This window comes from Barbus barbus, assembly GCF_936440315.1.
Source record: "Barbus barbus genome assembly, chromosome: 30".
In the NCBI taxonomy this organism is placed as follows: domain Eukaryota; kingdom Metazoa; phylum Chordata; class Actinopteri; order Cypriniformes; family Cyprinidae; genus Barbus; species Barbus barbus.
In genome coordinates this window covers 20,586,409-20,602,415 of record NC_136758.1, presented here as the reverse complement: position 1 = coordinate 20,602,415, position 16,007 = coordinate 20,586,409, and the positions used below count along the sequence as shown (strand labels likewise).

Sequence of the window (16,007 nt, the reverse complement as noted above, 5' to 3'; positions counted from 1 at the left end):
TTCATATGTGGGTGTGGGAAGAGAGGTGAGCCATCAACACAGGTATGAAGCCTGAGGAGGAAGCCAGATTTCTGGAAAATCAGAACAATATGACCTGAGACTGAACTCGCAAGATCATTGCTGCAGGTCATACTGTACTGGTTCTGCCTGTATAAATAAGCTAAAGAACCTGTGAAAATAATTTCTTTGGAATAAAGGATGAAAAATAACAGGAATAAACAGCTGGTTTGCTTATCCAAACTGAAATGTTATATTTTGTTGTGTTTCTGTGTGTGTGTGTGTGTGTGTGTGTATATATATATACACACACACACACACACACACACACACACATATATATATATATATATATATATATATATATATATATATATATATACATATATACATACAGTGGGTACGGAAAGTATTCAGACCCCCTTAAATTTTTCACTCTTTGTTATATTGCAGCCATTTGCTAAAGTCATTTGTTCATTTTTTTTCCTCATTAATGTACACACAGCACCCCATATTGACAGAACACAGAATTGTTGACATTTTTGAAGATTTATTAAAAAAGAAAAACTGAAATATCACATGGTCCTAAGTATTCAGACCCTTTGCTGTGACACTCATATATTTAACTCAGGTGCTGTCCATTTCTTCAGATCATCCTTGAGATGGTTCTACACCATCCAGCTGTGTTTGATTATACTGACTGGACAGTATAATCAAACACAGTGGACAGTGGACTAGGAAAGCCACACACCTGTCTATATAAGACCTTACAGCTCACAGTGCATGTCAGAGCAAATGAGAATCATGAGGTCAAAGGAACTGCCTGAAGAGCTCAGAGACAGAATTGTGGCAAGACACAGATCTGGCCAAGGTTACAAAAAAAATTCTGCTGCACTTAAGGTTCCTAAGAGCACAGTGGCCTCCGTAATCCTTAAATGGATGACGTTTGGGACGACCAGAACCCTTCTTAGAGCTGGCCGTGCGGCCAAACTGAGCTATCGGGGGAGAAGAGCCTTGGTGACCTCCAGAGATGCAGTCGGGAGATGGGAGAAAGTTGTAGAAAGTCAACCATCACTGCAGCCCTCCACCAGTCGGGGCTTTATGGCAGAGTGGCCCGACGGAAGCCTCTCCTCAGTGCAAGACACAAAAAAACACCTGAAGGACCACAAGATGGTGAGAAATAAGATTCTCTGGTCTGATGAGACCAAGATAGATCTTTTTGGCCTTAATTCTAAGCGGTATGTGTGGAGAAAACCAGGCACTGCTCATCACCTGTCCAATACAGTCCCAACAGTGAAGCATGGTGGTGGCAGCATCATGCTGTGGGGGTGTTTTTCAGCTGCAGGGACAGGACGACTGGTTGCAATCGAAGGACAGATGAATGCGGCCAAGTACAGGGATATCCTGGACGAAAACCTTCTCCAGAGTGCTCAGGACCTCAGATTGGGCCGAAGGTTTACCTTCCAACAAGACAATGACCCTAAGCACACAGCTAAAATAACGAAGGAGTGGCTTCACAACAACTCCCTGACTGTTCTTGAATGGCCCAGCCAGAGCCCTGACTTAAACCCAATTGAGCATCTCTGGAGAGATCTAAAAATGGCTGTCCACCAACGTTTACCATCCAACCTGACAGAACTGGAGAGGATCTGCAAGGAGGAATGGCAGAGGATCCCCAAATCCAGGTGTGAAAAACTTGTTGCATCTTTCCCAAAAAGACTCATGGCTGTATTAGATCAAAAGGGTGCTTCTACTAAATACTGAGCAAAGGGTCTGAATACTTAGGACCATGTGATATTTCAGTTTTTCTTTTTTAATAAATCTCCAAAAATGTCAACAACTCTGTGTTTTTCTGTCAATATGGGGTGCTGTGTGTACATTAATGAGGAAAAAAAATTAACAAATGATTTTAGGAAATGGCTGCAATATAACAGAGTGAAAAATTGAAGGGGGTCTGAATACTTTCCGTACCCACTGTACATACATATATAAATTTATATTTAGTTATTTAGAAGACACTTTTATCCAAAGCGACTTACAAATGAGGGCAATGGAAGCAATCAAAATCAACAAAAGAGCAAATGCAAGTGCTATAACAAGTCTGTTAGCTTAATGCAGTACACATAGCAAGTTTTTTTTGGTAATTATATGTTAAAAAAGAAAACAGAACAGAAAAAGAATGGAGCAAGATAGTGTGGCCTTTTGTTTTTGTTCATTGTATAATAAAAAGAAAGATTAGAAAAGCTAGTGTTAGGTTTTTTGTTTTTAAGAGAACAAGCAGTAAATGAATAGAGTGCAAGTCTAAAAGGGACAAGTTTAAGAATAAAATTAGCATAGAAAGTGCAAGAGTTAAGGTCTCTGCACACTGAGTCCGAAATTTTCGCATGCGTTTTTTCGCATTCGCAATCTTAAAAATTCGTCACGCACAGAGACCTTGCACACTGAGTCCGATGCGTTTTAATTAATCCGTTGCGAAAAAAATCGCAAAACTATACAAAATGTCTTTAAGTAGTGAGGATGATTTTGTTGTCCTCTCTCTTTTTAAAAAAAGAAAAAGAAAATATTGGGTCCATCCAATACTTAGATTGCGCAGAGAGGAAGGTTCCACCTCTTTATCAAAGAGCTGCAGGATTATCTCGAGAGATTCAAAGTTTATTTCAGGATGTCAATGCCTCAGTTTGATACTTTGCTAGCGATACTGAATCCACATAATAAAAAGAAGAGCACCAATGAAGACCACCAATTTCCGTGAACCAATTTATCCTGAACAGAGACTGTCTGAGGTATGGACATACACACACACACACACCGAACTGCGGCATCGGAAAGGTGCGCGCCAGGCATAAAAAATAGGCTACAGCAGTTCTTTATATTCTGTATTCCGCAATTTGTTTGTCATAAAATGCTCTGTGCTGCAAGACGAAGTGTATTCATTTGTCTGACACTATTTTGGATTTTGGCTTTCGCTTGTACGGTGGCTCTGAATGGTCAAAACACCTTCTCAAAGCATCTCAAAATGCTTTATACGGATGCGAAAAACGCAAAAAAATCGAACCCGATCCGAATTTTTTTTTGACGGACGAAAATTTCGGAGGCAGTGTGCAAACGTGATTGACAAAACGTGAGGTCGTATTTAATTTTCAACGTGCGAAAATTTCGGACGAAAAATTCGGACTCGGTGTGCAATGGCCTTTAGAGGGTCGAATAGGAAGAGATGTGTTTTTAGCTGATTCCTGAAGATGGTTAAGGGCTCGGGTTGAGTTGAGCAGGTCATTCCACCAGCAGGGAACATTTCATTTAAAAGTCTGTGAAAGTGATTTTGTTGCTCTTTGGGATGGCACTATAATGCGTCGTTCACTTGCAGAACACAAGCTTCTAGAGGGCACATAAGTCTGAAATAATGAATTTAGGTAAAGGGGAGCAGAGCCAGTGGTGGTTTTGTAGGCAAACATCAATGCCTTGAATTTTATGGGAGCAGTTATTGGTAGCCAGTGAAAATTGATAAACGGAGGTGTGACGTGCGTTCTTTTTGACTCATTAAAAATTAATCCTGCTGCCACGTTCTGGATTAATTGTAAAGGTTTGATAGAACTGACTGGAAGACCTGCCTATATATATATATATATATATATATATATATATACATACAAATGCAAAATAAAAAATGTGTAAACATTTAACCATAAAATATCTTTCTATCGTTCTGTCTGTATAAACAAGCAAAAGAACCTTTGAAAATAATGTCTTCAGAAAAAAAGATGAAAATAACAGAAATAAACATCTCATACTGTGCTTACTTATCCAAACTCTGAAAAGTTGTATTTTGTTTTAGAATATTAATAAATATATATTATGATATAATTTATATTAATATAAATAATTAAGAAATAAATTATAAAAAAATATTAAATAATACTTTTTAAAATGTGTAAATTTTAAAATATTTTCATATATAACCATATCTATCTGTCTGTCTATCTATCTGTTTTGTATGTATAAATTAGTGAAAGACCCTTATGAAAATAATACTTTGAAACTAAAGAATAAAACAAACAGAAATAAACATTCTTTTATATCTAAACATGTATTTTGTTTTATTTTTAAGAAGCAATCAAATATTGCCTTTTATTATTATGCTATCTTACATATTTACATGTATTTCAAGACATAACAACATAATGTTATTATATAAATGATGTAAATATAATTGTGTATAACAGGTACAACAACATTAAAAATCTCAGGATGTACTTCAAGTAAATAAAATAATTAAGATTTCCACACTAATTCTGGATGGTCCGCCTTTCTGTCTGATTGATCTCTAACCCTAATTAACACCTGAACCTGGTATTCAAGACCGCCAAGCTCACTAGAACCTTCCACACAGGTGTGCTGGAGATGGTTGGAGCTAAACTCCACAGGAAAGTGCCTCTCCAGGAGGATTGCACGCGTCTGGGTTAGATCAAAGGGATTCAATGGACAAAAAAGGTTGGGAACTCCTGTTATGTGCCCGTTTAAATTATCCATAATGTGCATTTTGCTTTCACACAGCATTTTTTTTTTCCATAAAAGGAGTGATGATGTTGAATACTTGAATGGAAATAGAGTTAATTCAGAATATTATTTAGTAAAACATGCAGACACAAACATATGTAACATAAAGGTAAATGCATGAAGTTAGCCAAGTCTGAATGATATTTGAAAAGCTTCTTTATTATTATGTGACAGTATCACTACTAACCATCAGGTCTGATGACAGATTTGTGAATTGACATGCCACTGTACAGTATTTATAATCCCATTCGATTTTAGCTCTAAAAAGTGCATTTACCCATGAAACTCCACCAAGTCCTCCCTGAATTTTTGTAGACACTCAGTCGAGCTGAACCTATTCATTCATAAGCATTTTAGCTGCATCAAAAGCTTATGCAGATGTGCTGACAGTGGGTGTGGCATTATCAGTGCGCTGATTCTTCTTTAATAAAGCATGTCAATCACTCTGTTATTGAACCCTGAAAACCCACCCAACTTCTGTATCTGTGTCTGATGAATGACTTTAGAAATGCAGCACTGCCATTTGCTGTGATTCACCCAAAGGCTGTGGGAAGAAATTCTGTATAACTTCAATTCAGTCAACTCGGGTCAACAGCAAGTCTCGTCACAGTTAGTTGGATATTTCCCTCATATTTTCCTCATGAATGAATATTCCCCTTAAGGAAAGTACAGTAGGCAATGACATGCACCTGAGGTGAGGATGATTATGTTCCAGAGAACAACAGCAAATAAAGTGATCTATAGCTTTCATATCTGAAGTTGCAGTAAACTGTGGGAGTTATGTCGAGGTGATATCCTCATTCTTACGAAGGCTGAATTGTCACCAGACACCGTTCACTGTAATGGGACGCTTAGAGAGTTCAGAGTCACTGCCTTTTCATGGAACAATCCTGACACATCCACTGAACTTGACAAAAAATAGTTTTTTTTAAATGCATACATTTAAAATATTACTTAGATAATATTTATTTGAGGGTTATAATATTTCAATCACTTTTGATTTTTAAATGTATATTTTTTAGAAATATATACAGTATTACATCTATCTATCTATCTATCTATCTATCTATCTATCTATCTATCTATCTATCTATCTGTCTGTCTGTCTGTCTGTCTGTCTGTCTGTCTGTCTGTCTGTCTGTCTGTCTGTCTGTCTATCTATCTATCTATCTATCTATCTGTCTGTCTGTATAATTTGTAAATATTTATAAATGCATGATGTATCTGTTTGTCTGTCTTTCCTCCTGTCTAGTTGATTTATAAAAAATATATATTTATAAAATAATATATACACTGGAGGATGAAGGATGTGCAGCTGAGAAATGTCTATATAAATATGTGTGCACTCACCTTTGCCCTTGTTTTCTGAACTCTGACTACAGAGGGGTGGTGTGTGTGTGTGTGTGCGTGTGTTTGGGTCAGGAAGCATTTGTGGTGTGGGGTAATTACAGTGTAGACACCAGCTGCTGCTTCTGCATTCCAACACACACTGATGCTGCCAACAGAGGTCATGACACATCACACACAGCTTCCACCGTGACTGATCCCCGACAAACACTTCACATCTCACCTGTAGCTGCTGACGTTCATGCTTCAATGGGTTTATTTAGCTCAAAGACTATTTCGAATATTGGTTCTGACATCTAAACTCTTCACCAGCCCATATTTAAATTAGGTTAGTTAGGATGGCTGATAATAACCTTAATAGTGTGTTGAAGTCACTGGCACTTGCAAATCATGCTGTTTATCCCGCTGGCAGTCAGATGATTGAAGGTGTGATGTATACACACATACATAAAAAGTAATCCAGTTCAGAAGTTCAGCTGAACTATGAGCCTGCCTCAAGGGCACAATGGAACAATAAAGAGAGAAATAGGATAATACCACATGGATTTCAATGGAAATTTGATTGTTAGATCAAACAAGCTAAAAGGAATAGAAAGATGACTGTTAACATCGACTTCATCAGCAGAGCTGAAACAAATGTAGTTTTTGTGTTGCTCATTTATTTGAATTTGTACATACACTGTCCGTCCAAAAAAAAAGTCACCACCTGGATTTAACTAAGCAAATAGGTAAGATCCTCCCATTGGATAATTACTGCATGGATGATTATGTTATGTGCCCAAAGAATGAGGTCAGCTGACTACCTGAATATACCGAATGACCAGGTTATTCCATCAATGGATTTTTTCCTCCCTGATGGCATGGACATATTCCAAGATGACAATGCCAGGATTCATCGGGCTCAAATTGTGAAAGAGTGGTTCAGGGAGCATGCAACATCATTTTCACACATGGATTGGCCACCACAGAGTCAGACCTTAACCCCATTGAGAATCTTTGGGATGTGCTGCAGAAGACTTGTGCAGTGGTCCGACTCTCCCATCATCAATACAAGATCTTGGAGAAAAGTTAATGCAACTCAGAATAATGTCATGTATAATTTCATGAGTCACATGATTCTATTAGGATTTCATGACAATTTTCCCTCTTTGTTTCTTCCTAACTATAACCTTTCTCTCTCACCACTCATATCCTCTCCAATATCTCTTCCACCTTTGACACTGAAGCACACTGTGCTCTCCATCTGGTATGTCTGTGTGCCCTTTGGCTGCTAGTCTTAAGGGTGTGTGTGTATGTCAGTCCATGACAGATTATTTTGTCAGTTTTATGTCCATACATGTGTGAAAGCTGCTTCCTCTTTTGCGCAGTGACCTGTTTTTATTGATAAGAGAGGCTGCATGTCTACTGCTGGTTGATTGAGGCACAGCTCTGCTTTATCTAAACACTACTTTATCTTGTCCTTCATGTTCTTGAGTAGTTTTGTGGCAAACATAACATCTTAATGCTTGTTGAGACAAAAGGAAATTGTCCTTTACTAAGTAGCGTAGTAATAAGTTTTTTTTTCATATTTTACTGAACTCAAACTTTTGAATGGGAGTGTAAATGATCTTATGTTAAATGTTTACCTATATGTAACTTACAGACCCCAAACACAATGTTCATGCTCAACAAAATGCTAATAAACATCAAATCTCTTTATTTAACAGAGACATCTTAAACACTATAACAGAGCTCCAAATACACATTTCAAAATAGATATCATAAAAGATATAAAATTAACATGAGCACTATTCAACAAGACAAACACATGAGCACAGGAACTACAAGTATTACACAAGTACTGAACATATACAACATGTATACACATATACTCCTAATTTGGTGCTAAAAAAAGTGCTGCTTGTTTTCTCCTTCCCTGTATTTAAACTAATCCCCCAATTCACAGCGCAAGGGTCATTTTTCACAGCTTACATTCATGATAAACACAAATAACTATGCATTAGTCATCTATTTACATGGTTTAAAGCAATATGTAACTTCTGTAAGTACTAGAGCCGCAAGGACAGCATGTATAGACAACTAGTCATTTTAGTAGTACAGTGGCTTAGAAATTAGAAAGTGGCATAATATCATTTTTTATTTAGTGAGCTATCCTATTCACTTGAGAAAAAATATAAATAGAGCTTATTTGTGTTCCTACTTCATTTCATAAAACAAAAACAGGTTTTGTTTATACATCACATACAAGGTTTAGATGAAAGAATAAATGAATTTAAATGCATTTCTATTTTTATATTTTTTCAAAGATTTTAATTTTTTTTATTTTTTAGATTTCCTAATGCACATCACAATGGCTTGGCTATTCAAACCTAACAGACATTTACACAGGTTTAAGTAACTTTTTCATGCATTCTAGTGGATATTTACCCTTTCCACAAGTTCACTAAAAACACGAGTTCAAGACTTTGCATTTTCTAATGAATGGGTCAGGTTCACCATTTCATCCATTTCCAGATGGTTTGCTTTACATAAACATTATAAAAGGAAACTGCATATTATTCCAAAAAGCAGTTTGACATCTATGCATTGGCGTTCTATGTGGCACAGTGTCTAAATTACGTTTTTTGTCTATATATGCGTTGACTCCCTCCGATTTCTCTCAACTACGTGGGTTCTGTAGTTAAAAAACACATGCAATCCATTGACCGGATGCACAATTGGCACCGTCTGCATCCTTGGATATGTTTCTGTTGCCAGAGTGCAATCTACCGTGGCAAGCAACTCCACCGCAAGAGTTTTGAGCACAATCAAAGCGAGCTCCCGGCCAATGCACCTTCTCACACCACCTCCAAATGGGACATAACTGAAGCGGTCGGTTTTGCACTCGTTTCGATCTGCACAGAACCGGTCTGGGTCGAAGAGCTCTGGGTTCTTATATGCTTCTGCTGTCTCGTGCGTGTCACGGATGCTGTACATGACGCTCCAGCCCTTTGGGATCTGATAACCCTGCAAATGCACAATATACTAATTATTACGTTAGACAGATTTTTATGAAAATATGTTTTCCATCAGCAAAATCTGTTTATTAGTAGTAGTATTCACTTTATATCATGATCATGTTTTTATAATTAAAAATAAATTGTTTTATTAATGTTCCTAAAATAAATATTACTGAAAAACAAAAAAATTCAACACCATTTTCAACGCTTGATGCACAAAAACATTTTGCTAATTTTTTAAACTTTAATTATTATTAATTATATTAATTGTGATTAATTATTATTATTTTATTTTTTCACACTATATTGTGATTTAATACTTATATGATTAAAAATGATAATGTAATTCAATTTTATGATGTAAAAATTGAATTTATATTCCTAAAATAAAATGTAAAATAATTTTTGACACCATTTTAGGGTTCAATGCACAAAAAATACTATTCTGTATTAATATTCACACTATATTTATAAATTGATAATTTTACACATTTCATAATGTAATCATTTTAATGTTGCTAATATATTTTTTTGTATTTTTCCTGTGCACAAAAATATTTTAGTTCTTTTTATTTCATTTTTTTTACCAGCAGCATCTGATTTAACATTATTATTATTATTATTATTCACGCAATATCGTGGTTTTATAATGTATAATTTCACAAATGTTATAACATAGTAATTTCTGTTTCTAATATAAAATGTTGCTGAAAAAATGAACTAGCTTTTGCAGACAATGTATAAATGCACTACCCATAAATAATTATTTTACACAAAACAAAACAACACTTACGTTTAATTCAAATGTTTTCAGGACTGTCCTGTATCCGCCAGACACCGGTGGGAGGAACCGAAGCACCTCTTTGACCACACAGTCCAGGTAAGAAAGTTGACTCAGTTTCTCCAAACTCAGGTAAGGGACATGGGTGCGAGAGCGATGACCCTCTTCCTTGTCTCCTGCTTCAAAACACAGTGTTTTATTAATCGTTGATCTCCGCTCGCTGGTGCTCTTCTCAGCAGTATCGCTTTCCTCACTGATGAAGTTCCCATGGCAATGAGAGCGGCAGTATCCATGCGCATCGCCAGTCAGCCCCTCGATTTCCAGCTCTGCTCTGGCGCGCTCACTCACATCTGGATGACGTAGCAGCTGCAGGATGAGGGATGTTGATGCGCTGGCAGTAGTGGAGTGAGCAGCGAAGATTAACTCTACTGCGGTTTCCTGAAATGCATTTTCATTCATTTATTTTGCAAACATGAATCCAAATGAAACTGAAAGGCAAAAAATTAAATGCAAACAACTGAGAATAGCATTTTGTTTAGTTTTGCACATATACACACACACACACACTGCAGGTCAAAAGTTTGGAATAATTAAAAAAAATTCATATTTAAAAAAACAAAAATGTCTCACCAAGGCTGCATTTATTTGTTTAAAATACAGTAAAAACAGTAATATATATACATATATATATATATATGGTTATTATTATCAAAGCTGATCACAGATTTTGCTGCTTATTATTTTTGTGAAAAACAATACATTTTTCAGAATTCTCTGATGAACAGAAAGTTCAGAAGAACAACCTTTATTGTAACATACATCTTTTGTATCATTACAAATGTATATACTGTTACTTTTGATGAGTTTAGTGCATCCTTGTTGAATAAAGATATTAATGTATTAATTTAGATCAAAACAGTATCATGGGATCATCATCTGTGATGGAAGCTAAATACAATATTACGAAATAAAATAATTAAAACTAGGTAATAGTACAAAGATAGCACACATTCTTAAAAATAAAGGTTCCAAAAGGGGGTTTTCACAGCGACGCTATAGAAGAACCAGTTTTGGTTTCACAAAGAACCTTTCAGTGAACAGTTCTTAAAAGAACCATTTTTTTTATTAGTGTGAGGAACATTTTAATAATCTAAAGAGCTTTTTCCACTGTAAAGAACCTTTGGTGGAATGAAAAGTTTCCATAGATGGTAAAGGTTCTTTGTGGAACCATTGATGCCAATAAAGAACCTTTATTTTTAAGAGTGCACAATAAATTTGGATTTGGCCTTCTATTTACCTTGAGCTCTTGCATCGTAAGCTCATAGTCATCTTCCTTTGCACTGCTCAGCATATAGTCAAAAGCATCACAATAATCACTGGTTTGCTGCTTTTTCAGTTTCTCCTCTATGATCTTCTCCATGGCAGAGTGCAGAATCTCACGAGCCCTGATTCCCTGCAACAAAACAAATAGACTATATTCATGAATAAAAGTTCTCCAAAGTAGATGAAACTTAGACATTCATCAAGTGACTTGGAAATGTATTTTGTTTGCTCAAGCTGTGAAACAATGTGACTTTTTGCTTGTGGATGGAAGATCAGAACTGGACTCATTCTCACCTTACGCAGGCCGCTTATGGGGGTGTCAAAAGGAAGAGAAAAGAGGTTGTTCATGAGCTGTTCAAAGGTTTTGGAGAGAGAAGTGATTTGCTGCTCCTCCAGACACAGACCGAGAAGGACTCGCACTGCAATGCGAAAAGTGAGTGACTTGGCTGCGGTGTAAACGTCCACAGACCCGGTCTCAGAGCACCACTTAGCAATTTCAGTCTTGACAACATCTTGAAGGCGTGTCAGATAGGCCTCCAGCGCCCCACGGCTAAACACTTTTGCAAGGATCTAGAAAACAAAACTTTTATTGATCGAATGCTGAACTATTTATTGCAACATTAATGGCTGGAGCTGAAATATTATTTTTTTGTGAGCATTCATCCTTACAGCGATATTTATAGGAGAAATAAAGCAATTAATGGGTTAATAGTCTTTTGATCAGATGCCTTTTTTATTGAAAAGTCTTTCATGGTGCAGGCCTTTCAGATACACTTACTTTTCTCTTCCTCTTGTGCAGGTCACCAACTGAGTTTACCAGAGTGTTGGGCCCCAGGATGATGCGTGTGCTGTGGGGCCACTGCGTGCACACCAGCGAGTGTTCACCCAGCAGAATCTTACGGATGTTTTCTGCGCCGGTCACCCGGATGAGGGGTTTGCCCAAAAGGTGAGTTTTAAAAACATTTCCATGTTTCTCGCGTCTAGAGATGTGAAAGCTGGATCCCTGTTACAACACAACAGAATTTCATGTCAAACCTTTTAGATAGATGCAATACCCCGAGTCCCCACTACTTCCCCAAGACTTTTCCAGTCCTTTGTGACAATAAGGATTTTAAAATTTCCATACTAAAAATACATTTTCCATATTTTATAAACTTTCCAGGCCTACATATTGCAATATTTATTCATTTATTTATTGCATCTTCTGGAATGGGTTGATCAGTGCATGAAATCAAGGTGAAAATATCTATTTTTACCACAGTGAAGAATTACACCCTCATCAAGTTCACACATGCAGGGAATAATTCCCCTTTTGGATTTGCACATCAGGCCAGCAGAGCAGCTGGCTCATATGCCTCATATTCCTTTGAGAAACATTGCACTAAAGGTAATGCATAAATATCAGCAAAATAACATAAAATGCAACATAGATCACTCTAATCTACATATGATAACATCTACATAGGTAACCACGTGCTTGATCGCCATATATAAGGTGCATCGATAAAATGTAAGTAGCCTACTGTCATTATTTATAAAGCTATTATAGATCTATCTATCTATCTATCTATCAATCAATCTATATATTAGGGATGGGAAGATTCCCCGATTCGTTCGGTGCATCGGCAAAAAAGTTAACGATCCGATGCATCGGTTTAAAAAGTGCACCGGATACAAGTTGGCATTTGTATCGCGATGCATCGTTTCTAACATATTTGCATCGGTAAAAAACGATTTATATATAATTACTAGTGGATGCGCTACACTTTTATTGTTTAGAAAGTGACCAATATTTATATATAGATTTCTCCTCTCCAAACTGTTTCTCAAGCGCGTTTTCTCATCACCGCTGCGCGTGAATATGACGAATCACAACAACACTACGGAGACCTGAGGAAAAGCGGAGATTAAAGTCCAAAACCTGACTTGAAATAACCTAACATTTCAATCGGGGCTAAAGCGGTTATAAAGGACAATGTAAGTTCACACAATCTAACTCATTTGTGCACGTTTATTCTTAAGCAGCCATTAATGTCGATCATGGATCAGATCGATTCACCATGGCAAACAGCGAATATATTTCTGCTGTTTAATGCATTTGAGACGTTTTGTTTTCCTCAGTGCATAAGTGACATGTCACGAGTATATTTTTCATCATGTTAGAAAGTCATGCAAATATATCCATTTTGCTGTGTCTCACGCGAGTGGACGAGCGCTTTTGCGCGCATGCGCACTAAAATAGGAGCGCAATAATTCTGAGTCAAATATGCATTTTATGATAGCAGTAACTGTAAAGGGACTATTGTAATGGGTAAATAAAATGTATGCTAATACAGTCCTAAATACTAAGCTCAGATGAGTTAATGTGTGGTTCTTATAGCAGTTAAAATGTAGTTTTAATTTAGTGATTTTAACTTTTAGTTTAGTGATTGTTAATGCTTTAAAGAGCAATGTTAGTTCTAATGCTATCTGTTCTATCTATAAAAGGTACAGCTGTTATGAAACCAGAGAGAAAGGCTGCATGGCTATAGTATGTGAGAGAGTCAATGGTAGCCTAATATCATTGCATTCCTATTGGTCAGTGTTAGAGGAGCTCATCTTAGTCTGACAGTTTGCCTGCCCTGAACCAGGTTAGCTTTCCAGCAGAATAGCCAGTGACTTAGGTTGATCTTTGTTAAATTTGCTTTATGGAACCAAATCGTATGACAGTGAGTCAGACTAACTGACATAAGCCTGGCCTATTTGGTAAAGGTGTTTTATGAAACAGGCCTCGAGGCGTTGGAAGTCAGAAGACACAAGATAATTTATGATTTGCTGTCTTGTCTGTACCAAAGAAATAAAAGCGATCATATTTTTTTCCATGGCATCGAATCGCATTGTGTTGAATCGAATCGAATCGAAAACGAATCGCACTGCATCGTAATAGGGGTGATTCGTATCGTATCGCATCGCTAGCTGCTTCATATGTATCTTCAATGTATCGTATCGTTGACTATGCATCGAGATGCGTATCGCATCGGCCTCAGTTATGGAGATGCACAAATATATATATATATATATATATATCAGAAAACGTTAGTATTTTGTTTAAAACGCATTAGTTAAATGCGCTGGAGGCGCCAAAAACACTTAAGTTTTTCGCAAAACGAACGAATAAATAAAATTACTAATTTTTTATTTTTATTTAGGCTATTTACTTATTTATTTATTTTTGCAACGATGGCCCTTCCGAAATAATTCGAGAACTAATTTTAACACCTATTTTACTTATATATTACCTTGTTGAATGGCCTAATCATTTCTTCTTCTTTTTTTGCTTCTAAAACATGTTAATAGTCTAATATAAAATTACAATATAATGCATAGGCTTATAACTTTCTAAGCATTCAAAGTTCTAATATATATATATTAGAACTTTCTAATAGAGGGAACATAGTAGCCCATGACATCCATGATCGATAACTCATAAATAAGAGCAAAAAGAATCGAGAGAAACAGAGTATAATTTTATTTATATGCTCAAGTCTTACCTGGAAAAGCCAGTGAAAAGTTTCTCCGACCAGCGGCCAGCCCATGGAGCCCTGCGGGAGTGGGAGTTTACACGTCCGATCCCGGGTGATGCTCCACCTGAACTCCCACAGCAGCCGCGAAACCACAAGCAACAGCAGAGCCGGTAAGACAGCACCGGCAGCCGCCAGCAACGCGGACACGAGGCAGATATCGTGCCCGAACATCTCCAGCGATGAGCAAAGCCAAAAAAGAAAGCAAAGAATCCACGTGCGCTTGTGCGTGTTGTTCCAGTGATAATTTATTTATGATGGAGCGCCTCCAAAAGTTGTGTAACTCGCAAGAAGATCCCTTTACGCGCTCATTGGATATCTAGGAATGGAATAAGAATAGGACATTACACGGGACGGGTCTAACATGGGCTTTATGAAGAGAGAAGATCTATCGTGCTGTCAGTCTCTCCAGCTTCCCAGAGAAGGACAAGAAGCTGACAACTATTCCAAACAGTTTTACAAGTTGCATGCGCTGGCATGTCTTTCATCCGAGTTTATCCACCTTTTCTTGGGGTGCAACCCCTGGAACAGCCCTGCTCTCACCCACTCCGGCTGTAAATCAGGCTCGAGCTGAACTTGAGATTATATGAGAACTTTGGAAACGAGCACACATTTGTGCTTAATACAGAAGATCTATCTGCTTGTTAACAATTCCGAGTAAGTAAAACTCTTAAATTCTTAACATCATAATATTTAACATCAAACTAGCCTACATTAATTCTTCCGTTCAGGTCTGTTAAACCAAAACATGAAACATCAAGAGATTTAAATCTCAGAAGTATATGCATAAAAATTACTCTTTATAAAATGGTTATTATACCTTAAAACCAGTATAAAAAATTAGTAGGCTATATAAGTAAAGTATAAATAAGATACTTTATCTTTAAGGGTGTAACAAAAATCTGTTGCTAAAACATACTAAAATAACATCATCTTAATAATAGCTAATGATGACCTTGCAAGTGAATCAGAGACAGACAATGAGTGTGAACTCACCTCAGGAAGAGTGTAAAGTCATAGCGAAGAAATCCAGTGAAACTTCGTGAATCTCTTAGGTGAACTTTGTGTCTTCTGTGCATCTCGCGCGCTCGAGCTTTATAGGTATTGGCACATGTTATGATCCACCTTCACCAGTGACGCGTGAGCAGGTTTTTTTTTTTTTTTTTTCCTCCTCTAATAGTTGAAGAGGTCGTGGATCGGATAGATCACAGGGGATGGGAAACGTTTGAGATCCACAGAGTGAATCAGAAAGAGAGAGAGAGATTGTAGGGGTTTTACTTATTTGTTTACTTATTTCCTCATTGGAATTCCATTCGATCCACTTGCCATCGTTTCCATGCATGTCGGTTTAGGCAAGCATTCTAGTTTATAATGTCTACATCTAAAATGTTGAATTATTTTCAGAAAGTCAAAAATAACATGATTACATGTTTACAGAGAAGTTGC

The 16,007-nt window shown here is 36.9% G+C and overlaps 1 protein-coding gene across 1 annotated transcript; it reads right to left on the bottom strand.

Moving 5' to 3' along the window:
- Positions 1-7,575: 7,575 nt before the first annotated feature.
- Positions 7,576-15,631, bottom strand: LOC306850070 (cytochrome P450 26B1-like). The gene is made up of 7 exons (XM_079385499.1): positions 15,558-15,631; positions 14,532-14,880; positions 11,780-12,004; positions 11,296-11,571; positions 10,976-11,131; positions 9,691-10,116; positions 7,576-8,904 (listed from the first exon to the last, which is right to left on the bottom strand). Exons 2-7 carry the CDS (start codon positions 14,733-14,735, stop codon positions 8,527-8,529), a joined length of 1,665 nt encoding a protein of 554 aa, XP_079241625.1. The 5' UTR covers positions 14,736-14,880; positions 15,558-15,631; the 3' UTR covers positions 7,576-8,526.
- Positions 15,632-16,007: the final 376 nt, after the last annotated feature.

What these genes read in the sequence shown, in the direction of transcription:
- LOC306850070 (XM_079385499.1), bottom strand. Translation starts at nt 14,735, where the DNA reads ATGTTCGGGCACGATATCTGCCTCGTGTCCGCGTTGCTGGCGGCTGCC. An exon ending in CCATAAGCGGCCTGCGTAAG is followed by an intron (nt 11,132 to 11,295) that starts GTGAGAATGAGT and finishes GTTTTGTTGCAG; the next exon opens with GGAATCAGGGCTCGTGAGAT. An exon ending in TTACGATGCAAGAGCTCAAG is followed by an intron (nt 10,117 to 10,975) that starts GTAAATAGAAGG and finishes AATGCATTTCAG; the next exon opens with GAAACCGCAGTAGAGTTAAT.